This window comes from Glycine max, chromosome 3, assembly GCF_000004515.6.
Source record: "Glycine max cultivar Williams 82 chromosome 3, Glycine_max_v4.0, whole genome shotgun sequence".
NCBI classification, from domain to species: Eukaryota; Viridiplantae; Streptophyta; class Magnoliopsida; order Fabales; family Fabaceae; genus Glycine; species Glycine max.
The window spans coordinates 33313215-33338980 of NC_016090.4; the positions used below are offsets into that span (position 1 = coordinate 33313215).

General features: G+C 31.2%; 4 protein-coding genes across 4 annotated transcripts; 2 read left to right on the forward strand and 2 right to left on the reverse strand.

Annotated features, from left to right (window-relative positions):
* The first annotated feature begins 1204 nt into the window (after positions 1-1204).
* On the forward strand, positions 1205-2488 carry LOC100797416 (uncharacterized). Its single transcript, XM_003521030.5, has 3 exons — positions 1205-1345; positions 1470-1644; positions 2064-2488. The coding sequence occupies exons 2-3, from the start codon at positions 1487-1489 to the stop codon at positions 2155-2157; spliced, it is 252 nt and encodes an 83-aa protein (XP_003521078.1). The 5' UTR covers positions 1205-1345; positions 1470-1486; the 3' UTR covers positions 2158-2488.
* A 774-nt stretch (positions 2489-3262) lies between these two features.
* On the reverse strand, positions 3263-7940 carry LOC100305486 (FKBP-like peptidyl-prolyl cis-trans isomerase family protein). The gene is made up of 7 exons (NM_001249160.2): positions 7911-7940; positions 7063-7153; positions 6756-6973; positions 6071-6180; positions 4990-5098; positions 4759-4835; positions 3263-3745 (listed from the first exon to the last, which is right to left on the reverse strand). The coding sequence occupies exons 1-7, from the start codon at positions 7930-7932 to the stop codon at positions 3626-3628; spliced, it is 747 nt and encodes a 248-aa protein (NP_001236089.2). The 5' UTR covers positions 7933-7940; the 3' UTR covers positions 3263-3625.
* Positions 7853-12887, forward strand: LOC100797955 (actin-related protein 2/3 complex subunit 5A). The gene is made up of 4 exons (XM_003521031.4): positions 7853-8265; positions 8451-8523; positions 9295-9395; positions 12621-12887. The coding sequence occupies exons 1-4, from the start codon at positions 8168-8170 to the stop codon at positions 12754-12756; spliced, it is 408 nt and encodes a 135-aa protein (XP_003521079.1). The 5' UTR covers positions 7853-8167; the 3' UTR covers positions 12757-12887.
* Positions 12888-15398: 2511 nt separating this feature from the next.
* LOC100798480 (homeobox-leucine zipper protein HAT3) lies at positions 15399-19281 on the reverse strand. The gene is made up of 4 exons (XM_003521032.5): positions 18640-19281; positions 17799-18127; positions 16727-16806; positions 15399-16225 (listed from the first exon to the last, which is right to left on the reverse strand). Exons 1-4 carry the CDS (start codon positions 18824-18826, stop codon positions 15889-15891), a joined length of 933 nt encoding a protein of 310 aa, XP_003521080.1. The 5' UTR covers positions 18827-19281; the 3' UTR covers positions 15399-15888.
* Positions 19282-25766: the final 6485 nt, after the last annotated feature.

A 25766-nucleotide genomic window follows, 5' to 3' on the forward strand; every position in this document is an offset into this window, starting at 1 on the left:
TTAAATCTTTTTATTTTTATCTAATATATATTTCTTTATCTATTATTTTAAAAGAAAAGTTTAAAGTAAAAAAGAGAAAATCAAATATAATATAATTGGGTCAGGGTCACACAAATCAAACCTAATACGGGTTGCGGGCAACCCGCAGACCCGCGGGCCAAACCCGCATAGTCTGCGGGTTAATTGGGGTGGACCAAAAAAATATGGCATAACCATGGACCGTTCAAAAAAATTGATCCGTAACCCGCGCGGACCACGGGTCCCGCGGGCCAGTCCATGGATGTGGATCCGTTTACCCACCCCTATCCCCAACAGTCTGTTTCTTCAGCTCTCTCCAACAGATTATGGTCCGTTAGATTATAAATATCTGAAGGTTGAAATTAAAATTCATATAAATAATATTTTTAGCCCAAAATAATTCATTTTTTTAATGGCAAATATTGAACATATCGATTATTTTTTTTTATTTAAAAAAAGAAATGTAAGTTAGCAATTTGACAAGTTTATTAACATAGATAAAAACTTAAAAGAACATGTGTAAATTATTATTTTTATATAATTTCTTAAAGCTAATTTTATATAATTGAACTTTACAATAAATATTTTAAATATAAATTATATTATAAAATATTTTTGAATATAGAAACTATATTTTATAATTATGCTACATACTTTATATTATAATACAAGTCAAATTCTTTTGAAAAACTATTCAAATTAAATAAAAAATGAAGATGAAAATGATGTATTAAAGGAGATAAGTCGTTAAGAAATTTGAATATACAAATAAAAATAAGATGAGAATGATTTGAGATGGCTAAAAAAGAAACATTTTGGACTAATTGTTAAATAAAATCAAATCACATTTGAAATTAAATCAAGAAATATATTTAAAATAAATAAAAATAAATTGTCAATATAAGATTCATATAAATTAATTAATTAAAAAAATTTAAGATAACTTAATTAGTGAAAAAAGTTAATAAACCAAAATACAATTATATATTAAAGCTATTTATTTAGTATTTAATTAGTGTATTTTTATATATTTAAAACTATTTATTTATTATAAAGTTTAATTTATAAAAATATAATTAAATAATTATATAGAATAAAAAATATTAATTTACTCATAATCTTTTAAGTTTTTATCTATATGTTTAACAAAATCATCAATTTGCTATCTTACTTTTTTTTTTAAACTCAAAGTGTTATTTTTATTATAAGTTTTAACTTCAATTTTTAGATGCATTCAATCTGACGGACCATATCTTGCTGGAGACGCACAACACAATCACTGACTGAGTCTCGCCGCTGCCTCATTTCTGTTCTGTTCTCGTCACAGGTTCTAATCAATTCCCTATTTTTATACCCATTCGAAGGAAGAATCTAAAAAAAATCAAAAAAATTTACCTGAACACGTTTTTGCTGTTTGTTTTTTCTTCTTGTTTTTGGGAAATTCCTTTCAGATTGTGGTGATTCTATTATGCGTTGGCTGGGTTCAATTGATGAGAGACAATTGTGGGGATGCTTGTTTCTGTCAATTGGCTCTGTTTTCTTTGTTGGGTATTTCTCTATTGCTGTTCTTTGCAAGCTTTTCCCACCTTCACACATTCCCCTCATTTCTGCACTGCAAAATGACTGGTAAGTCGGAAAAATAAATTTGATGTGCCAATTATAGTACTTTGTTGTTGCTATCATTTCTTCTATGTATGAGCAATTGTTGTTATATTTGTAATTACTTTTAGGCTTAATTACTAATTTTGGTCCCTAAATTATTTAAAAGAGCTCAATTTGGTCCCTAATTTTCTAAACGCTTCAATTGGTCATTTCCCTCAAATTGAATTTGACACGGTTAATGAAAACCGTCACTATTGGTAAGTGAAAACCTTCAGAATTTAACAGAAAGGACTTGATTGAAGCATTTTTAAAAATTAGAGGACCTGATTGGAGCGTTTGGAAATTTAAGGACTAAATTAGTAATTAAGCCTTACTTTTACTTCTCCGTGGGTGGAAAGAAAAACTCATCATTTCCCTGATTTTGTTTTTCACAAATATAATAGGTACTACTGCTTCTTGGTGCCATTGACTCTCCCTATAATTGTGGTTGCTGTGTACTTTCATTGGCTCAGCATGAAGCTGTTCAAGCATGCTTAATTAGCTTAACTTTGCCAGATTTTGAAGGCAGAAAGAAATACATGTATGCTGTTGGAGCAAGCAACAACTACCTATGACAATTGCTGCACTCCTCTCTCCTAATCACCTCAAAAAGAGTTCAAGGATTGGTGTTTGTGCAAATCATTTAGTAGTATCCTGCCTTAAGATGTTAAATGTGATTGCATACCTGTCAAAGACCATTCATGTTTATTGTACTATGGAAAGTTATGTAACATCATTCAGTCCTTCTAGCAGCATAACTTGTTTTGGAGGCTCATTTTTGTCTTATTAATCTTTCTTCATATCAATGATATCTATGTGATTAGGTTTATCGGTTTTCATATTTTATTAATGTGGTTCACTTGATGGGTCAATTTCCATCCTTTAGCACTAAGTTCATTCTCTTGATTTTTAAGTTAAGATCTTTTATTTTTTATTTTAATTTTGGATGGCTATACCTTGTTAAAAAATCTTAAAGCGGTTGAACTATCAAAAACTGCTTTAGAATGACAGTAAAGAAAACTTCACAATTCAATCAAGAAAAGGGCCCCGATATACAATTTTATAAGCAATGTTCACCATGTTGACTTTTTTGTTTTATCAGCTGCATACTGTTAACTGAAGATATCGAAGTGTATGCATGAAATTGAAGCAACAATAAGCAATAATCTCACTGTTGAACACCCTTATTTTAAGAAAGTACATAGATATACGTTTGACATGCTGATGCTGAAGTTCAAATCAGCATTATGTTGGGTCTAGTGGGACTAGATTTTACATAAACATGAAACTCCATCAATATTCTATTTTATTTTATTTTGAAAGACAAAAAAAAAATTATATAAGAGGTTGAGTACAAACAAGAGAAACTCAACAAATAGACGGCATAAAAATCACCATAAGCAGCCATCTAAAAGGCAAAAGCCAAGTCCCCATTCAGCACCTATTTAAATATAGCTATGAAAACGCCACCTATAGTATTACACAGTAGTAAACAAATATAACGTCGATAATGAATGCAGTGCAGGTGCTTACAATACAAAAATTGAATATGTAAAAATATCTAGGTAGGTAGTATAAGTCATATAAATGATGCTTATATATTTCAAGGTAAAGCTAATTTATTGGACTGGAGTGGAAAAAACTACCATTGATCAGTCATACAATCTAATAAAGATAAAGAGGATCCTAATCTGAGAAATTCTTAACCAATTTCACAATGAATATCATACCCTTTCTTGATGATTAACAAGGTTACAACCTACAAACCAGAGCAATAAAGTACACTGGCCAATATCCTCCAAAGAAAATAAATAAAAACTCTTAACAGTGACAAATGATGATTGCCTCAAACTTAAAGCAAGAAGCTAAAGGTTGTGGAGTTACTATTTCTAAGTTCCTAGCTGTAATAATGTGTGCTTTGGCCTTTAGTGGTCATGCTTTAGACAGCTCAAATGGCAGCCTTGTCTCAATTGCATACAACATCTGAGTAAAAGGCTATGGTTCTTCTTTCACAGTTTTGTACGCTTAATAGCTCAACATCAAAAACTTCAAACTGTTTTGAGCTGAAAAAGGTTGAAGGTCCTACCTGCAGTACACAAAACATCAGGCATGCTACTTCGGAGAGATTATTTATTTCGAAATTGTGTTTCTGAGAGAAGTTCAGCGCGGTTGCAAGAACTGTAAATCAGATATAATTAGAAAGAATGATGAGCTATTGTTAAAAAGTCAGGAATCAGGATTGAAACCTATATGTTACTCCAATTTGGACATAATATTGAAATTAAGTTTTCTTATGCTGAGAAATAGGGAAAAAGAAAGTAGAGTTTCAATCTGCTTAGTAATAGTTTCCAACAGATTACTTTTGTTTTTGTTATATTTTTGGTGAGTTCAACAAGTTATTGAATCTCATAATAATAGTCTTAACTAGTTATCACAAAAAGAGTAAACTGGATCCAAGTAATAGACCTCACTCTTCTGCCCAAAGTTCTTCTGAGTTTGGTGGTCTAGAAGATCAAATTATACCCACATAAATGAAAGGATAACGATTTATCATAACAAGCTCCTCTCAAGATAGGGGACAAGAAGTGTGCATCGGATAAGCATTCTGACTCTAACACTGTGTCAGCCATTGTTGAAAGATAAATCTAGAATCGATTTAGCAAATGCTATACTGTATACACATTTACAATTGCTAATACAAGGAAATCAGATACAAAATAAACGAAACAATAATTATTGAAAGAAATTATATTATATAATAATTTTCAACATAACTTTGTCTACAGTTTAGGTATGCTGTTTTCTCGACCAGAGATTCAACAAAATTGTATATATCCAAAGTCAAAGAGATTATTTCTTCATTTTTATTAACAAATCTTTTGTCCTAACCAGATCCTACCAAGTGTCAAAGTTGAATTACAGGCCTTCATTGTTGTAAATTGCCAATACATGATAATTTTGTCGGTAAAACACCAAATTTCTTTGACCTTAGCATACATCAAGTTCTAAGCAGTCAATAATAATATCAAATAAAATGGAAAGACCACAAAGTAAGTTAGAGAAAGGGGATAAAACAAAACTAGAGATGTTGGAACTCACTGGTGGTCCAAGTTCAGGGGGAATAATGATTCTTCTCTTCCCACCTGGTCTCATGTCTCTAATTCCTTCCTCAAATCCTGCATAAGAAAAATGTACTTTTATCATTTCTTTCTGCACTTATTTCCTCCCCTTTTGGTTTCTTTAAGGGAGAGACAGAAATCAAGCAAAGGATGAATACTTTTCTTATAAAGTTGCAAGGATATTGATAGTACTAAATCTTAAAATTTTAACCTGGAACCAATCCCTTGGTGCCCATACGGATTTTGGCTGGAGTACCCTGCAAATAAGTGCTGTCAATACGACGGCCAGATTCATTATAGCCAATATAGTGAAAAGTAACCTGCAAGGCAAGATTACAAGCAAATTAGTAAATATAATTTGTGTATTAAAATCAGGCTTTAAATTGTAGTACCTACTACTAGTGCCTAAGAGTTGCAGTTTTGCTGTGCAGTGCAGAAAATGACACTTTTTAGATGGATGATAAAATAATGTTAAAAAATATAAAATTTTTCATTGACAGGGAGTTTATTTTGATATGCACTAAAAATTAAGAAGGCATAAGTTACACAAAAAACATATATCATCTTATTAATTTCACTAAGAAGATGCCAATGATGCAGATTTACAAAATTTCCAGCAAAAATTCTTGAAGGAAGTAGAATGCCAACCAAGGATGGGTCTATCAACAGCAGTTGACACAAGAGCTAGCATAAAAAGCTAGAGAATAACTTATCAGCATCAAGAAGTCATACTCTTAATCCATGGGCTTTTTATGCTGTTGCCATAGTGAAAATTAGGTTGACTTGCTAAGCAACTTTCTTGAATTACAACTTTGACATCATTAGTTTATACAAAAACAAAACTCAAATATCAATTTCCAAATTTCCCCATTTCAACAAATTCAAGATATTCCTCAAAACAAAATATTATGCAATTAGTGATGCAGCGCAACTAACTGCCTCCATGCTTTCCTCAACATATAACAAATGTTTTAATACTAAAGCAAAATATTCTTCTTTCCATTCTCTAAAAATACTTAGGGTGCATTTGCTTTTCTGTTTCAACCATGTTTAATGGAGCTTTCCCACTTTCCAAGACAAAAATGTAGAAGGAAGTGGTATGGTGGATTGATATTCCATTGGGTTTAACAAACACGCACTTAAGGGTATAGCCAGTTGCTAAACACTACACAGGGACAATTCTAGTTCTCACTCCAATACTCATTGACTAATATTTTCGTAGAGTGCTTCTGCCAAACTATTGACTTAATGTTCATTTACAAAGAAAGAAGCAGTAGATTGAAAAGAAAAACCTGCTGACCATCCTTTGGGCAATCACCTTGACCAACTACAAAATCTCGGTATATGAGCCCTGAATCACTCTTTATATAGTTATCTGATGATACTACTTTAACTTGAAAACCTGAAACGCATAATGATAAATCAGACCATCATATCCGAAAACACATCCAAGAGGTTCACAGCAAATGAATTTCTCACTAGGCTCCTAAATTTAACACACTGAACAGTAGACAAAAATAATTGAGACACTGGCCAGAGTGACCAGAGTGTAAAAAGTACAAGAATTTTTCTTACTGAACTTAGAAAGTAGCACAATAACAACAACAACAACAACAATAACAACAAAGCCTTATTCCACAAGATGAGATCAGATACATGGATCATACGATGTCATTGAGCTCAATTAAAAACCAAATTCTCAAATATTATTCACGATGTGATCTCTCTTAATAATGTTTGGTGTATCAACAAGTTTTATGTCGGCTACTTAGGGCCTAACACAACCCTCCTTTTTTAGCCAACCTTTGGACCAGTTATGAAAACATAGGTGGATTTACAGAATATGCCAATAGAAAGTAACACAATCATGTACAGAAAAAAAAATTAAACTCAGACATTATGGAGGGGAAACTGGAAAGCATATAGATAAATCAGCAGTAGATCTTCAAAGAGATAAAAAAAAAAAAAAATTGTCACCTTCTCTAACAAAATTTGGGAAGTCCTCTGGCGCATTGTTTTCTTTCTGTATCCGCCGATTTTGTTGAAGCAACCGTTTTTCATCATACGGATTCTTACTCTTTGTCTTGCCATAAGACGACAAAGTTGGAAAAACACCAGCTGAGACCAAGACAGAAAGGAAAAGTGTCCTCCTCAATGCTTTCTCCGAATGCTGTAACATGCAGCTATCCTGCACACTATCCTCACAGACAAAAACAAGCCACCAAATCACAATCCATTCATGAAATTTTCCGCAAAAGAATATCAATCCACAGACCACTCTTACATGTAATCCTTTGATTTTTGGTTTGTGCATCCATGAGTTAATTGCTTCCTTTGACAAAATACAGTTCCTTGTACAGCACAAGGGAAGTTCGCTGCCCCAAAAAAGTAAAACCCTTTTAGTACCTGCAAAAACTTCCATTCCCAAAATTTGTTGCCTAATCATGTAAACCTTAAGGCCCTAATGGGATAAACTTTTCAATAAACACTTACAAAAAAAGAAGAAAATAAAAACAATTAAGCTTCTTCCATGAGTTAAAATTAGCCTATGTATATAAAAGCTCTCTCATTTAACTTCTCCAAAAGATAGTTTTAACTTGTGCAATCAACTTAATTCACCTTTTTTATCTTCTTTTCCTATAAATTCTTATCGAGAAACTTATCCAAATTCCAAACAAGGTCTAATGCAACAATGCCAGCTCCAGATTCTTCAAAGACCTACCTTATTTAAATTCAATTTCCTTCCACTCACACCAACCCACAACTGGGAATTCAAATTTTCAGTTCAGAATTAGAAGATTCTGACTACTAACAAAATATTTTAGGAGATATATGGTTGGTTGGATGGTTAAGGGAGAAGAGAAGAGGAGAAAGGTTGTGGGTTTGATCCCCTCCACTAACAAAAACTAACAATACTAACAATTAACATTTGACCATAAAAAAAAAAAAGAAGAAAAAAACTAATCAAATATTCTACCATCATATATTACAACATCACATTACAACATCCAACACTATATCAACTTTAAAATTAAAAAGAAGCATAAAACCAATATAGTTCACAGAACATGGAGAGGTATGAAGGTGGTATTCAAAGAGAGAATTAAGATTTTGATGCAGAGAAAGACTTACAACGAAAAGACGCCAACAACATAGCTTCTAATAAGAGTAGAAGCACGCAACACAAACGTTATCATATATCTACGAAAACTGGGGAGTGTTGTCCAGTTTAATAAACATGAACCGTAGATTAAAATGAATTGTAAAGATTTTCCCACGTGTCCCACGTCATTAAAGAAAATAACATTTTATTAGGACCCACCTTAACCTTTACGAAGTAAAGTAACTCTCTCTCCCTTCACCTTCATTTCTTCAATTGTTGTTCATCTATGGCAGGAGCAAAAGGGTTCGTTGAAGCAGATAATGCAGAGGCCATAATTACCAGAATTGAACACAAATCGCGAAAGATCGAAACTTTGCTCAAACAGTACTTACCCTTTTCTTCTCTCTTTTATTTCATCAAACACAACACTTAATCACTTATTCCTTTTTCTGATGAACGAATCAATTACTTGTTTTCTTAAGAACAATAATTAAAATTTTAATGTGATTATTATTATTATTATTATTATTATTATTATTATTATGGTCTGTGCTGTGATGCAATTTCAGGTATAAGCCCGTGGAAGCCCTTAAAACTGCCCTTGAAGGCACATTTGCCATCATTGGGGATGAGCGTTGCAAGGTTTTTTCCCTCAGCCTCCCTTTTATTTTGTCTACTTTTGTTTACTGTTTTGTCTCTTTTTTTTTTCTTTTAAGGAGAATTTGATACTTCAGTTTGTGTTTGTATTTTATTTATTTGGGTTAAATTGTGGAACTGAAACAGAGTTTTATTTCTTTGAAATTCACACAATAAATTTAATGTACTATTTCTTAGGTAACTGGAGGGGTCTGTGTAATGTATTTATTTCAAACAAAAAAAAAGGATTCTTTTGTTTTTCTGAATAAAACAGCTGAAATCTTAAATTTCAGATGTCCAAACAAAGTAGAGGTGTCATGTGAATTTCAAAGAAACCATAGAGGGTGGCAGTATAATTTGCTCTTATTTTTTAATTTTATTATTATTATTCTTATCATCAATCATCATCATGGACAAGCTATTTTCAGCTAGCAATAAAGACTAGTTTTTTTTTTTCGACCGTTTTTTGTTACTTTGGAGATATGGTGCAATTCAATTGAAGTTTTCAAATTCTTTGAAATCATGGCATATTTTTCCTGTGTGTTGGTGGGGTTTTGTTTTCTCTGTTTTTCGTTTTATATTTTAGAGTTTTGATACTTAAATATTTGTGCTTACATTTGATTGTGGTTGTTGGGTAACAAAAACTGTTTTTTTTTTCCTTTTTATAGATAAGTTCAACTAGCAAAGACTATTCTTTTTGTTACATGTATAATTGTAGTAATGAAGTTTTGTAATTTGTTGTTAACTTGATATTATCTGTTTTCTATTTTCGGACAGTCGGCACACTGGCTTGTGGTGCACAGAGCTATAATGGCTATAAAAGATGTGGATGGGATGCTTTCTTCCTTGGATCCTGAGTACTATGATATCCTAATGAAGTGAGTGGCAACATTTCTTGTTTTTGAATTCATTTTACATGTCAATTTTAACTTGGCTAGCTTCTTATTCTTTTAGAATACAAATTTGCTTGGATGATGGTACTACCTCTGTTCCTTTTTATAAGAAACAAGTGATAGTGTATTTTACGTTCCTTCTTACACTGTCACTTGTTTCTTATAAAAAAGGACCGGAGGTAATAACATTCTGAGGTTTATAGTTAATGATCATTGTAGTTTGGTCTGCATTCCACCCTGCATGATATGTGCTGGCACTTGAACAGATACAGCTAGAAACTGGAATATGGAGCCGTAATAAACATAAGCAATTTGTTTGAATATTTTCTCCGAAATGGAATGATAATGTGTTGGTAAACTCATAACATAGATTGAACAGAATTCTAAGAGCTGTTTATATAGTGTGGGGAAAGTAATGGTTATTAAATTAGGAAGGAAAAAGGCAGGCAGTGTTTCTTGATCTTCCCTGCTGTAACAATTCTAACTCAACCTTACTGCTTTCTGGAATACATGTGGTTTGTTTTTGTCATAGTATTTTCCTAGCCTTCTGATTTTCATATAAGATATTCAGACTAGGGAAATTTCATGTAACTTTTGTGCTGAATATTATCAGGGATATTATTGGGTTATTTTATATAATTTCAAGGTAATTATGGTAGAATTACAGTCCTATTAGGATGATGTATAGATTAGGAAAGTCATAGAAATTGTTCGCTTTCCAGTCAATTTTATATGGCTATAAAGCTTATAAGGGCCTTTCATGTGTGAAGCAAGATGCTCCTTATATTATCAATTACAGCTATTATTCCAAGAAATTTCCTTTTTTCTTTTGGTGAATTCTAGAATTTCTATTAGTAATTCCTTGGCCATTTGGTATAATGATTACTAGCCCACCACTTTTTGTATCCCTTTCACTTCTGTGCTCTATCTTTTTTCTCCTTCTCATGCTTCAATTGTAGTTGATAAATCAACTCATAATAACTAAATAATCTTAGCTGGGTTTTTATCTTGTAGAATTTTGCCATTTTAGATCAACATGATGTGGCTATTCTCCACAGGTATCTAATTGCTGTAAAGCATCCATTACAACCTCAGTCTTCCAAACCATATACCCAATCACTAGTGTGAATACTTCAAGAGTTAGAAGGAATCTTCATGACCACCACAAATACTGAATTCCTCAAGAAGTGTTTTTTGGAGCTTGTAGTGCCCATTGTCTCAGACATGATATAATATTTTTTTAACCAAAAGCAGAGCACTTAACTATCCTTTCTATGCCCAGAACCTATCTAACAAGTAGAGAAAACAACTTCAAAATTAGATGACCACATATCTTACAATCTACAACCAGCTAGCTCACTGCAAAGTTACCAAGCTACTTCATAGCACAAAAACTGGTGATTATTTGCTTTAGAAAATTTGAAAGCACATGATACAATCATCATGAGAAAGTTTAAAACCTTAAAAAAAAAGTCAAAAACACATTTCTGAAAATGTCTGTCTTCTGAAAGGAAAAGAATAGTATGTCTTCTAACTACACAAGGGATGCCTCTCTCTGGTTCCACCAAAAGACCTTTGACTGAACCTCACTTCCAACCTTTCATTAGTTAGTGACCGAAGACATTCATTACCACAGTGAACATAAATGGAAATATAGGGTCAGCCTGTCAGAGACCTTCCTTGAATGATGAAACCAATTTCTAGCTTCTAGGTAAACCATAATTACTAAATTGAAAGTCCTACTTAAAAATTACATCTTTCTGTTTTTTATACCTAATGTCCTCTCCACCTTATACCAAAGAGAGATGTATCAGAATATTCCTACCCTCACCTCAATAGGAATTCTGAGTGAAGGATATAGTAGTATCTCCTAGAATTATGCTCAACCCTAGAATGAATGAGCCTTTATGATTTTTTTGCTCTTGCTACCAATCAGATAGTTTAAAATCCTTCACCTTAACAACAATTATCTTTTTTCAAGAACCTAAGCAATATAATACTAAAAGTAGAATTTGCACTAAAACCAATCTTACCATTGATATATAACTTATGAAAAATAGCTAAGAAATTTCCATTTACTACATCTGGTCTAAGGAGCCTTCTCACTATCAAGATCCCAAATAGCCCTCATCACCTTTAATTCAAAAGGCCTCTGTAGCCTCATTGCTTATCTGCAGCAACATGACTCCAATACTACTCTTCAATAAAACGAAATAAAGGTATATAACCTCAAAATTTAGAGATTTACTTTTATATTGTTCTACATCAGATAGCCAATTCTCGGCAACCAACCTATCCTATCCAAGGCATCCAATTCGGATTGTCAACCATTTCTTCTCCCACACATCATGAAAGGGCCTCCTTATAGGGTAAAATCATTTACTCGTTCAGTCTGGCTATAGGTTAATCACTTACACATGCATTTTCCTACAGGTTTAAGTCTGTTGTTTGCAGGCATTGTTAATTTAAAGACATTATTGATTATCTTAACTTTGAGATGTAATTCTTCAACTGAAGAATTCAATGAGGAATTTTGTCCCAAAATAACGAAGTTGTTCTCTAATTTTGAGTGTTCATTAGCTATCATTTTTCTTTTACTCTAATTTTGAGTGGTCAACTGAAGAATTCAACTGGGTATTATATTAGCAAATAATTTATTCTTAGAATTTGAGCTTAGGGGCTTACTTAACTCTACAAAACCAGCTTATATGATGAGGAACATCCAGGCTTTACATGTTCTATTTAAGTTATATCTTTGGTCAATGTGGGACTAAATCACCCTACTATATATCTCTGTAAGAAGCATAGTTCCATTTACTCTTGTTTTCCTTAATAGAGTATACAGAAGAGGGGAATTATCCTCTGTTGTTTCAGTTTGCATCATAATTCCATGCATTTCTATTCTATTCTATTGCTGGGTCCTATCATTCATGTTTCTGAATTTGAAATCTGAATAAAAACTGACTCATAAAGCTATGATTTGTTTGAACAAAATTTGAAAATGTTATATAAAAGTAAGAACTCTGTTAAGTACTGGGTCTCTGATTTACTTGAAATAACACTTATTTTTCTGTACTTTTATATTTTTAAGTTAGATATAGGCATTAAATGAGTTTTCTTTTTAAATATTATAGTAACTATAGTAGTAGATAACTAATGGTATTCTTTACACCTTCATTTTCTGTCCTAAGAGATTTTTATTTGTCATAGGTACTTGTATAGAGGCTTAGCTACCGGAGATCGCCCGACCTGTGACCAATGTCTTCTGATTCATGAAAAATTGACAGAGAAAGCAGGACTAGGTTGCATCCTACGTTTCCTCACAGATATTGTAAATACAGTTTGATTTCTGGACTTCCTTTTTATTTGGAATTCTTTGTTCTTTTCCCTTTTGGTGTTTTGATTTTTCTCGTGTTTGCAAGACTGCAGCAATCAAGGCAGTGAAATATCAGGGAAAATATATCAATTTTGGATTCATTTCTCCTGTTTTGTTATTTTGAAATTGTTTACAGTTCAAAATAACATTTTTTTTTAACTTTTCAAGACTTATTAAGAAATATGCATATTGAGCTTGAAGTTCAGCCTCTTACGTTCCTAATCCCATGACCTATAGAGTTTTGAATTTACTTTTGGAGGACAAATTTTGAGTGTAAAACATCCTGTCAAATAGAATGAGGTATATGGTACAGAAATGAAACACATACCATAAGATGGAGTTTAAAATGAATTTTGGAGCATGTGGCTAACTTTTTTCCTTAACGAGTTTAATTTTGATATACTGTAAAGTTTATTACATTATCAATTAATTAAAAATTACTTTAAATATGGCTTTTAAAATAAATGTACAAAAGTTAATAATTTTCAATTATATGTTAATTTGTGATTAGTCAATATAAAAAATATTTACATTATTAATATATTTTAATTAAATTCTATTGTTAATTAATACTTCAATAGAATTCATGTGTTTGGATTGATGATAAGTTGAATTCACGATCATTTTTTAAAACAACGAATAGCTATTTTTGTGGTGAATTCATTATGATTTTCCACTCACTGGTTTTTTATAACCAAACCAAAGATACTATTCAACATGTGAATTAACAAAGTTTTTCGGTTCATTGGACTGGACCTGTTACACATAGTATTTGGGTCTTTCTTGGGATGATGAGGAGTTGAAACTGAAAGAAACCTTGGTGACAAGTAGAAAATGTCTTAGTCTAAGATCTCCTAATCTATGATTACTGGTACTTAAATACCACGGTAGACATTTATAAGGATGTTAAGATACTAGTTTCAAGACTATTTTTAACATACTTTTTTTAAAACATTGAAATTTATGTGTTCCATTCATTTGAGAATGGGACTCTCTAAATAAGAAATCAGACCTACATATTATTTAGTGACATTCATCTCAATCTTACACAATAAAAAAGTATGGAAGGAAAAGAGTATATTAAAAAGTGTATTTGCTAACCTTTTTTATAATATGGCGTAAGAGTCTTACCTACCTGACTTTTACGCAACACTAATAATGGTATATCACTTAAAATAACGAAATTAATTCAGAAGAAAACAGATTAGTATAAAAAAAGATTATATTAATTTAATAGCTTGAAATAAATTTCAAATAAATATTAACTAAAATCTAATTTCGAAACTCAAAGGAATAGAAAATGAAATCATCCTTTCGCCATTATTTTTAATATTTGCTAAAGAAATAAGCATTTTTATGTTGTGTTATAAATTGTACATTGTTTTACAGAATACAATTTCGACAACATGCGAGTGCACAACTTCGAGAGGATTTTCATTTTTCACAACTCTTGTATATAAATATTTAAAAAAATCCTTCTGAAACGTAAATGTTAATTACAATGTATTTTTAAAAAAAAAATAGAAAACAGAAAGTTATGATTTAAAATGTAAATGTTTATCGGTAAAATAAAATCCCTAAATAAATCTCAGCCCGAGAAATTTTTAACTCAACTTAAAACACCCGAATTTAACCAATAAAAAAAACTATACAATAAAGTGTGTGAAATTGAAATGTGAATGTTTATTCACCCAAAAAAGAATTGTGAATGTTTCTACTGGCCTACTGGGAAACCTCTCTTCCCCTTGGGCTAATAATTTTAGCAAGAAATTAAAGTAAAACCGAAGTGACCCTAAAAGGTAAAAATAGCTTAAGGGTTGTTAGTGGATCAAATCACACACAGCACCACCTACATAGACAAATTCTCTATATACAAATTTCATAATAAAAACATAATCCAAAAAATAAAACCAAATTCCAAAAATGAAACACGCTCAAAAAACAGTATTATTGGTCAATGTTTTTCGGTGAGTTGGGTCAGAAGACTCACTAAATTAGAATAGATTTTAAGCCTCAAACAACACTTACAAAAAATTCTTATAAATCATCCATTAATAATATTCTCACATCGATAACAAAAACCAAACTCTTTTTAATTTCGCCACATATGAGTTTGTTGATTTTCCACTGGTCAATATTTACTGGATGTAGTGATGGGCATGATGTGGCCCATGATGTTACCTTTTAATTGTGCTCTGTTTTTTTCCTTTGAAAACTTTACTTTTAAAGGCACACACGTGATGATACAACCACGGTCACTACTCAGTAGTGCGTAACCACATTTTACCTTTGGTGTTCACTTCTTGCTAAATGGTTATTGGAAATCCACATCTTAAAGGAGAATGAAGAAGGGTGCACAAGCAAACATAGTAGAGTCCCACAATCCGACTCACCCAACCCCGTGTCCAACCACATTAGACAAAAAAAAGATGGGAATCATAGCAAAAGATAGACAAAATCATTTCTAATTGAGACCACACTCATTATCCCTTCATGGGAATCCCCTTATTTTGTCCCCCTCCCCAACCTTGCACAAAATCCCACCTTTTTCAGACCATGTGGCATCACAAATCCTATGAAAAGCAACAAATAATAATAATAAAAAAAACAGATTCCAATACCCTTTTCCATCTTTCCAAGGTTAACAAATAACAAACACTGTTCAGCATATGAAAACACCAAACTTTACACATCCTAAAGTTGACTAAAACATGTTCTATCTATGCTCAAAATAAAATAGGCCAAGACAAAAAAGAGTTAATAACCAAAAGCATGAGGATCATTCTAATTGCATCCCCCCCAGCCCCCCCTTTTTTTTTCTCTTCACAGTCTCTGCCTTTTCTTTTACATTTCAAAAATTAATTTCTACAATAGTATTGTAGATTCCGAAAAGGCAAAAACTAATTTGTAAAAGAAAATGGAAGGTGCAAAAAAAAGAGGGGTGCAAATAGAATTTCCCAAACCATGAGCTCTCAAAGTCCTAGTAAAAGTAAACCAACCCATAAGATTCCTATTTCATTGATTCATTTCTGTCTACAAAACTAAAATGTCCTAGCTGCCATCCTGAACTTTACCCTACTACCTAAGGCCGGGAGCGATCAATTATGGCCGGCCACGGTGTTGATTCAACATTGCTGCCCAAGGGTTGACGGGCACCGGCCGCTGGATGGTAGGGCCTGCCGGGTTGAGATTAGCTGGAGGCGGGGCAGAGGGCATGGTGGCCGATGAGGAAAAGGATGTGGATGAGACGGCAACACGCTCGCACGAAGGGCACATTGTGAGAGTGGTGGGAGGGTTCATGTTCATGTAAAGCTGTGGGGATAACTTCAATGCCCTAAGCTCTTGCACTTCCTTTTGAAGCCTCCTATTCTCTTCAGTTAGATTCTCACAGCAGTTCTTCAAGTATTCACAATCCACTTCAGTCTGCTTCAACTTGGTCCTACATTACTTGACCCAACAGCATTGACATGACTATCTTCTTTCAAAGCAATGGAAGACAAAGTAACACATGACATTGACACATCAATTTTTTTATTACTATTGACACGTTAGTTTATCAGTTTTATCATTGTAACGTTAGAAATTTAAGTACTTCCACTACCTATTGAAAAATGAATGAACCCGTGTAAACATCAAAGATTCCAAAATTTGACTTCAAAATCCAGCATCACCAAATTACAACATCTTTGTGCGTATTGTGGGTCCAAGCATACACTTCTATTTCAAAATTATCATCTAAATCATCTACAACTTTATATCTTTTAATGTCTCACAAAAGCTGGGTTATTGATCCTTCTAAATAGAAAAAAAAAAAAAACACTGGGACATATATGTTACGGAAACTTAAATAGGGTCAATAAACAATGCCACAACACAAAATATTACCTAATGCTCATATACAATAAAATGTCAATAATGCCCCTTTGAATAGAATCCTCACCTTGCTCTTCTGTTTTGAAACCACACCTCCACCTGCCTAGGCATCAAATTCAACTGCTTTGCCAAAGCTTGCTTTTGCTTCTACAAATAATAATAATATAAGACTAAATGTCAGCATTTAACTATACTTCCAAAACAAATACAAATATTATATAATTTAGAATAAACTTCATTAAAAATATATTCATATTTTTGCAAAGGGGGACATTAAGTAAATTTTCATAAAGTTAAAAAGCACAAGTATGCTAAAATAAGATTTGTTCTTCATTTATTTGAAGAACTTATGCAAGATTTTTAAGAAATGTCCGCAACCACAATCCTGACCGCAATGCAAGGTGTTCGGTTTTCCGTCAGAATGATCACAGTTTTGTCGGTAAGGTGTTTGGTTTTATGTCACCGCTACAATTTCAGCCGCTAGGTGTTTGGTTTTATGTCACCGACCACAATGTGGTGTTTGGTTTTATGTCACCGCAACCGCAATTTCAGTCGCAAGGTTTTTGGTTTTTTGGTCGTTGTGGCCAGAATTTCGACAGCAATTTTGGCCATAAGGTAAAATGTTTGGTTTCATGACATTGCAACCGCAGTTGCAACCACAAAGTATTCAGCTTTATGTCACTCTGACAACAATTCCGGCCGAAAGGTAAAGTGAATGATTTTATGTCACCGCAACCACAATTTTGACCGCATTTATCAATAATTTTCTATGGTAATAAGGATCATGGTCACAATAATGACAATGAACACGATTTAAAACCTTTAATTTAAGAAAAAATGACAAGCTTAAAATAACTTAGTTTCATAAAAAGTTTCATAAGTGTTTTGATACAATTCTCCATTCAGAAATCAATGTTGACACAAGCATTTATTATTATAGAGTTACCAAGATAAAACTTCAATTCTTATCAAAGAACAATGCTACAAACATCTATTACTATTCAAGTTACCGAGATAAAACTTCAATTATGATTAAAAAACAAAGCTACAAACACTTAAATGCATCTAAGTTTTATGTTTACCAAAAATGTACTTATGTTGCAACTGAAATTACCAAAATGCCACTACTCTTGACTCACCGGGTTCAGACTGTTGTGTTCCTTGAATGTTTCTTCCAGCACCAATGCCTGTTCCTTGGACAACCTCAGCTTCTTCCTCGACGCTTCGCCGTCGCCGTCTCCGCCGCAAGCTCCGCCATCATCGTCGTCGCTTCCGCCGCCGCGAGAACTCGATGTTCTCTCGTTTTCGTCTCCGTTGCCCTCTCTCTCGCTCCGCTTCCCGCTGATGCTCGATATCGTGCTGTTCGGCGATGACACCGCGTTCTCGTCGTCGACCACCGCCGATGGGGGCGGAGGTGGCAGATTCACGTCTATTCCGCGGAGGAACGACCGCGTCTCGGAGCTCCGATCTGTCACGTGACACGCACGTGAGTCAGTGGCAAAATAAGTAATTAACATGGAAATTAAAGGGTATTTCGGTACAAAACAGTGCCTTAATTCATATATATATATATATATATATATATATATATATATATATATATATGGCACCTGTGTTGTTTCTCATTGCATGATTTTCGTCTGAAAAATTGGGAAATAAGTTCGGTTTCAACGGAAAAAATCGGAAAAATTAAAATGGTTTGTGTTCTTAAAAAAAATGGGAAATGGGTTTTTTGTTTCAAGCAAAAATGTGTAAAAAAAAAAGAAAAAGGAATGATTTTTATTCATACGAAAGAAAAAAAAATAAACATTCAGGATGAATCCCAAAACCATGAAGAAGGAACATACCATGTAATTTGAACAAGTTAATACCATGAAAATTTGAATTAAAAAGAATGATACCATGGAAAGGAACAAGATAAGGAGGCATGAAAAATTGAAGAAAAAGAAATGGAGAGATAGATAAGGATGAAAAACTTACCATGAAAATGGAACAAGTTATTGAAGGAAGCCCTTTGGTTTGGAACCGATTGAGGAGGCTTGTGCACGTAGAAAGGGTATTGTTGTTGTTGATGATGATTTAGATTATTATTATTATCATCATCATTTTCTCCCCATCCCAACTTCAAACTCAACCCCAAACCCAAGCCATCATCTTTCTCACTCATTGTTGTGTTGTGTGTGTTTTGCCCAATTGTGAGGATGAGAAAAGAGAGAGAGGAGCAAAATGGTGTAGGCTTTGGTGGTCAGATGGCCAAAATAGCTTTTTTACAGAACAGTAATAAAAGAAAATATAGATAGATAGATAGATACTATGGAGGACAGTGATAAAAGAGATAGATGGATAGAGAAATTGAGGAAAGAGTGAATAGGCATAGAGTTAATGATGACTTGTGTCAGAGTACCAAATTGGTTCAATCATCATATGCAAATGGCTAGTACTAGTACTACTACTAGTATAGCAACAATAACATTGTTTTGGGCTACACTACACTCTTCCATATGCATCAAAATCCAAATGGAATGTGATGTGGATGCTTTTTAACCATGGTTGTGTTATGTATATGGGGATCAAACTACAATGTTGTTTTACGGTTTTACGGTTTTACTAGAGGTGTTGTTTGTTTTGTTGGGGTTCGGAATATCATTTATTGAGCAAGTTTAATGGTTAAATGAGGAGAGAAGTAGCAACTTACCTAATTTAGGATTTGTCTGTATTTAAATTGACCGACATTACTTTTATGAATTTAATTTAAATACAAGTAAGAATATTTTATACATTTATTTAATTAAACTGAAGAATTTTTATAGTTTATAATCATCTTAGCAATTATTTCTTAACAATATTATATCATGAATGATAAAATTCATAAAATTAATTTAAATATTCATTTTTAGTAATTTTAACATTAGAATAAATTTTTGTTTAAAATACTTAAATTTATAAGACAATATAATGCTCACAAAATTATAATAAATAATTCATATATATATATATATATATATATATATATATATATATATATATATATATAATATGCATTATAGATGTTCTTATATTCAAATATTATTGATTTTAGTGCAAAATAAAAGTAAAGAAATAATATATATAATTTATTAATTTTTATAATAATTATTTTAAAAATTATATTAAAATAAAAATAATGATTTCTAGAGAAAATGTTTAAGATTATTTTAATTAGTTAATAATGTAAAAGAAAATGTAGACAAATAATGTATGAATTTAACAAAATGATTTCTAACTATTAAATATAAATAAATATTAATTATGAATTTATATTTAAATAATTTCATAGGGATGCATTGATACATTATAAATAAATTAGAAATAATTATTAATATAACTTTTAAAATAATTATTATAAAAAAATAATCAAAATAAGTATATGAGATATTTTGTGATCTACAACGATAAAAAAAATTAAAGTAATTATTATAAAAGTTTAAAAATTAAAAAATATGAGATATTTTGTGATTAATAAAAGATATATTCAGTATTTAGTTATTTTAATTGTCATTTTTTAATATTAATGAAAGCATTAAATATTTTTCTATTGTATTCTTCATCATTTATTGTAGAGTGAGAAGATAAAAATAATAAAAAAATCTAATTAATATGAGAGATAAGAAATTGTATAACAAATTTATGAAGTCTAAAATATTAATTACATTTTAAAACTTTATTCCATACTTAAATGTCAAATAAAATGAGATCGATGATATTTTTAAATTAAAATAAATATTAATTTAAGAATAAAGATTCTCAAATAAAAGAATTTTTTTCTAGAAAAACTAATGAAGTGTTACTTTCGAATTTTTTTAGGAGTTACTTTCGATTTAATAGCGATGCTTATAACAATGATTTTTTTCAAATAAAAAGTGATACACCGTCAATGCCAAGAAACTAAAAAAATCAAAAAATTTATTATGATTGATTATTTATATAAATAACGTGCGAGAATCATAAATTTTATTCATTTATTATTTTATTTATTCATGATGGTCATGTTGTTTGTGTTTCCGTTTGAGTTGAGAAGGAAAAACGGCTTTTTTTTTCTGGTTGACTGTGTTGAATGTATAAAAGAGAAGAGTGAGAGAGATTTGGCTCACGCGCGGCGAGTTGTACTTGTTTTGAATAATGACCTCATCATGTGATGATGATAAGGGAGACATTCATGTCATCATGTGCATCATTCAAGGTGGGTCCCACTGTTGCTCAATAGTGCAAATCTGAAAGAAAGGAAGTGAGTGACATGGCTTTTCCATGGCATGCCAACGCCAACTCACCACTCATACCACTGCACCTGTACATGAGCTACACTATGCTAGATTGGAAATTTGAAAAAGGAAAAAAGTTAGTATTTTTTTTTTAAATTTAATTATGAGATAGAATGGAAAACAAACTTAAATTATTCAATAAACTTTATATTAATTTTATGCTTAAATTTCTTATTTAATTTTTATAATTTCATGATTTATGTATTTTTAATCTTTATAGTTAGAAAGTGTTTTTTAGTCTTTTTAATTTACATTTTAATTTTTTTAGTTTTTATAGTTTAAAAGTTATTTTTTTAGTTTTTATAGTTTGTATTTTAATTATTTTTTAGTTTTTATAGTTTGAAAGTAATTTTTTTAGTCTTTATCATTTATATTGTAATTACTTTTTAGTTATTACTATCAAAAAATAATTAGTTATAAATTATCAATTTTTTTATTACAAATTATCGTGCGATAAATTAATTACAAATTACTTGCTAATATTGTTGTAGTTAAATGTAATTGATAATATTACTCATATTTTGGTGATAAGGACTAAAAAGGAATTAAAATATAAAATATATGAACTAAAAAAACCATTTAGGAATTAAAAGAGAATTAAAATACAAATGATAAGGACTAAAAAAATTACATTCAAATTACAAGAACTAATAAAGAATTAAAATGTAAACTATATGAACTAAAAGAGAATTAAAATACAAATGATATGGACTAAAAATTCACTTTTAAACTATAAAAATTAAAAAGATAAAAATCGTGAAACTAGATAGAACAAATAAGTAATTAAACCTAAATTTATTGTAAAGAATACATTAATGGATTTGATTACTTTATACTAAATAATGCATTTAAAGCATATAATTTTATGATTAGTGAATAAATTTTTAATAAATATTTATAAGAGAAAAAATAAATTGGTAATAAATATTTATAAGAGAAAAAATGAACTTGCTGAAATAGATAAATCAATTTACGTGATGTTATTTAGTTTAATAAGAAATTTAGAGATTTGAAATGTGAGTCTTGTGTATGTAATTGTGTTAATAAATGTTTAAACTTTGCATTTATAATCATGTTAAATAGTCTGATGCTTTAATCAATTGTATTCTTCAGATAAGTTTTGTCAAAAGAGAGTGAGAAAAAGAAATAAGACAAATGGGAAAATTACCTACTCCATAAAAAAAAAACGTGTCAAAACAGGTTGGAGCGTACTCGAGTGCATAAAAGCAAATTTGACCTCTAACACGAGACATGATGTGTGGGAAAAACTAGATAAACAAGTTGTTTTATCATACCAATTTGACAAGTTAGTGGCATGTATTATATGTTGCATAAAATATTGAAGTTAGAGAAACTAACATGCGATAAAGCATCCAAATTCTGTGTAGACTTTGTTCCAAGTTAGAATCCCAACTCCTAAAACACCTTTTAAATCCTAGGAGGGTTGATTATGGAAAGTCAGTGATCCATTACATAAAATAAGTCTGTTTAATTTGTTAAATTCTAAAAAGACTTTGTTCTAAATAATAGTTAGGTGTTAGCTTGAAGGGACTCCTGTAAAATTACTTGAGATTCAGTCAAAAGCAACTCAGAAAAAAAATACTTGTATTTTTATAAATGATAATGAAACATGGTGAGTTTGTCAAAAAATATACATAATCACAATGCTAGAGACAAACCAGTATCAAAATTTATGTGTTATTATGCTTTCTTATCTATTTTTTTTATCTAATTGTTAATTATGTTTCGATTTAAACACCTGTTTTCAAAAGGATTTGATAGTACAAAGCTTTTAAAAAATATTATTTGTTCCTTTTTATATGTTTCACATATGAACTTACTTTAGTAAGAGGATACCATCAATTGCAAAAAAGGTTTACTAAAAAAATTTCAAGAAACACAATTCAATTTCCTTTCACGTCTCTCCTTATTTCTTTAGTAACTAAACCTCTAAAAGATTATCTCTAAAGGAAAAAGGGTACTTGTACAAAAGACGAAGAAAAAATTATACAAATCAGAATATTTTATAAAAAGAAAAGAAAAAAATACTAATAACAAACAAAAGTCACGTTTAAATTTAAAAAGTCAATTTTAAATGTCATATTAATTAAATGCTTTTTTGATTGCTTAAGGTGTCTTATGGGGTTTGAGGATAGCATCGAAGTCACTTATAAGACATCATGGCTTCTAACATGATTTTCAATCTATTGAAGATTTTTCCGTAAAGAGATTAAATATAAATGTCATATTAATTAAATTTAATAAGTCAATTTAAATGTCATATCAATTTATAGTAGAGTTTGTAGATAGCATTGAAGTCTTCTATGAGACACCATGGCTCTGTAACATGATTTTCAGTCTACTAAAGATCTCTCCATACAGAGATTTGTTGATGAGCATGAGGGCTTACACAAAATACCTATAGTCAACCAAGGTTGAGCATTAGCTCGTTTAACTTTCAAGTGAACAAACTAATATGTGTAGGCCAACACCTCCATCTTACAAAAATAAGAATACTAAAGGTACCAAGTTCCTCCAGTGGTCTTATGCATCCACAATGAACGAATTATCTAGATTATTTCTAATGATAATCTACCTTGTCATGCTTATACTCACATGGGTTTCCCAAAGGAAAATCAACGCAACATTTTATTCTTTTAACAAGTCCTTAATAGTTTGGAGAAACTTTTAGTTCTTACACCCTTGCAATTCCAAGAAATCATATTCATTGACAAATAAGTTTGTTAAGAAGTATCAACCCCCTTATGAGCACCATTATAATGAACAAAAATACTTGAAATAACATTTCTTATAAGGATCCCACAAAAGTATGAACACCCTGATGGCTGAAGATTTGTCTCTAAATGATAGAAAGTTATCCAAAGAGCATAAGGACCTAGAAGCACTTCATGAGTTGAAGGGTCCAATGATAAGATCCAAAGTCAAGCTTCTACAAGAAGAGATGATCAAGAGGATCAAGAATGGACTACTCATCAAAGGCAAGGAAGGAAAAAATTACAAGAAGTTGAATTGGAGCACTTTGAAGATTGGTAAACAACTCGCTTAGCGACACCAGCTCGCTAAGCTCAATTCCAGAGGATAAATTGTGCTTAGCGCGAATGTCTCGCTTAGTTCAATTCCAATCCAAGAAAAAAATTGCGCATAGTGCGAATGCCCTGCTTAGCGAAAACCTTCCGTGGGAATTGTTGAAAACATTCATTTTTTGTTGTAAGGGGGCTTTAATGTATAATGCAAATTAGGCTTAGACTGTGCATTTAGGTGATTATGAGTTGTCCTAATTACCTTCATTTGTTGGTTCTATAAATAGTCAAGGGCTTCTCATTTGTAAAAACTTTTTGTGTAATTGAAATTAAGCTTATGCTTAGAGAGAGCTTTAGCCTCTTCTTTGGTTTTTTTTTTTTATTGAAAATCAAATTGATTCTTATTAAGGAAGTTATTCCTTTGTGGCGAATCCTCCTTGGTTTATCGATTCTCCGCAGATCATGACATTGTTTTGTTCATCTTCTCCATCTTTTCTGTTTTTATGTTCTTGTGTTCTTAGAAGATCATCAATGGTGTTCTTGAATTTGCATCCAGAACGATTTGAACCTAGTGTTCATGGCTTGGATTGCATTACTAAAGTTTTGATGATGCCTATCGTTATAAAATAATAAACCATGCTTCCTTGTCTCTTTTATTTTTATTGCTTGTGTGTGTATGCATGCATTAAAAATAGAATGTCTATGTAATTAAACTTATCTAAGCACCCTTTGAGTAAAATTGGTGTAAGAAACAATTGAGATAAAATATGAAGAAAAACAAGTTTGAAATTCATAAGTTTTGAAATGAAGAACAATATAATTTATTATTGAACAAAATAATCAATCATCTCAAAGTCGGGAGACTTAAGATTTGTGAAGGTGCATAAATAATCGATTAGTCACTTAGGATAATCGATTATTTGATCCTTGAGAAAGCCCATCTTTCATAAATAATTGATTATCTCACCAAATAATCGGTTAATTTGTTCTTTGTGATGCCTAAATGACCTCAAAAATAAAATAATTGATTATGCCAAGGCTTAATCAATTAATGTTATTTTTCTTATATAAATGTGAACTTATGATGAGTTGTTTTACACAACTCTCTGAAATCCAATTAGTGCATATACTAATTTCTAAGAGTGTGAGATCTACAAGAGTGTATTTTTGAAGGTTCACAACAAAGATTCAAGAACCGTCAAGTTTAAAAAAATGTGGATAAATAAAAAAAAAGGTTGTTATGGTAGTTTTCTTTAAAGAAATAGGACAAGTTTTGTTTTATTTCTTATCAATCACTTTCGGGTGATATATTTTCTTTTATTTTCTACTTGTGTAATTCTTTGAATAGGATTCTAGAAAGTTTTCATGTGGTAGGGTTCTATGTGGTTTGTAATCATTGTAATTTAATCAGCGAAAACTCATACTAAAAGTTGTATGTGTAACTGGATGTGGGTCACGAAATGATTGAACCAATATAAGATTCAAGTGTGTAATCATTGTTTCTCTTATCCTTCTACATCTTCTATTTAGACATATTTATTTATTCTGAAGTATTGATCTTTGCATTTCATATTTGGTTATAACATTAAGAAAATAAAAAACCAAAACCAGCACCTACACTATCTTTGCTTCGAAGATTAAGTTTCATTTGGGTCTTAAAATAACAGTTTTCGTTCATTCGAAGAAAGTTTTTAGAAAAAAGTTTTCAATTCCAATTCACCCCTCTTGGAATTTAGCCATTGCTTTCAACAAAGCAAATATTTCTTCA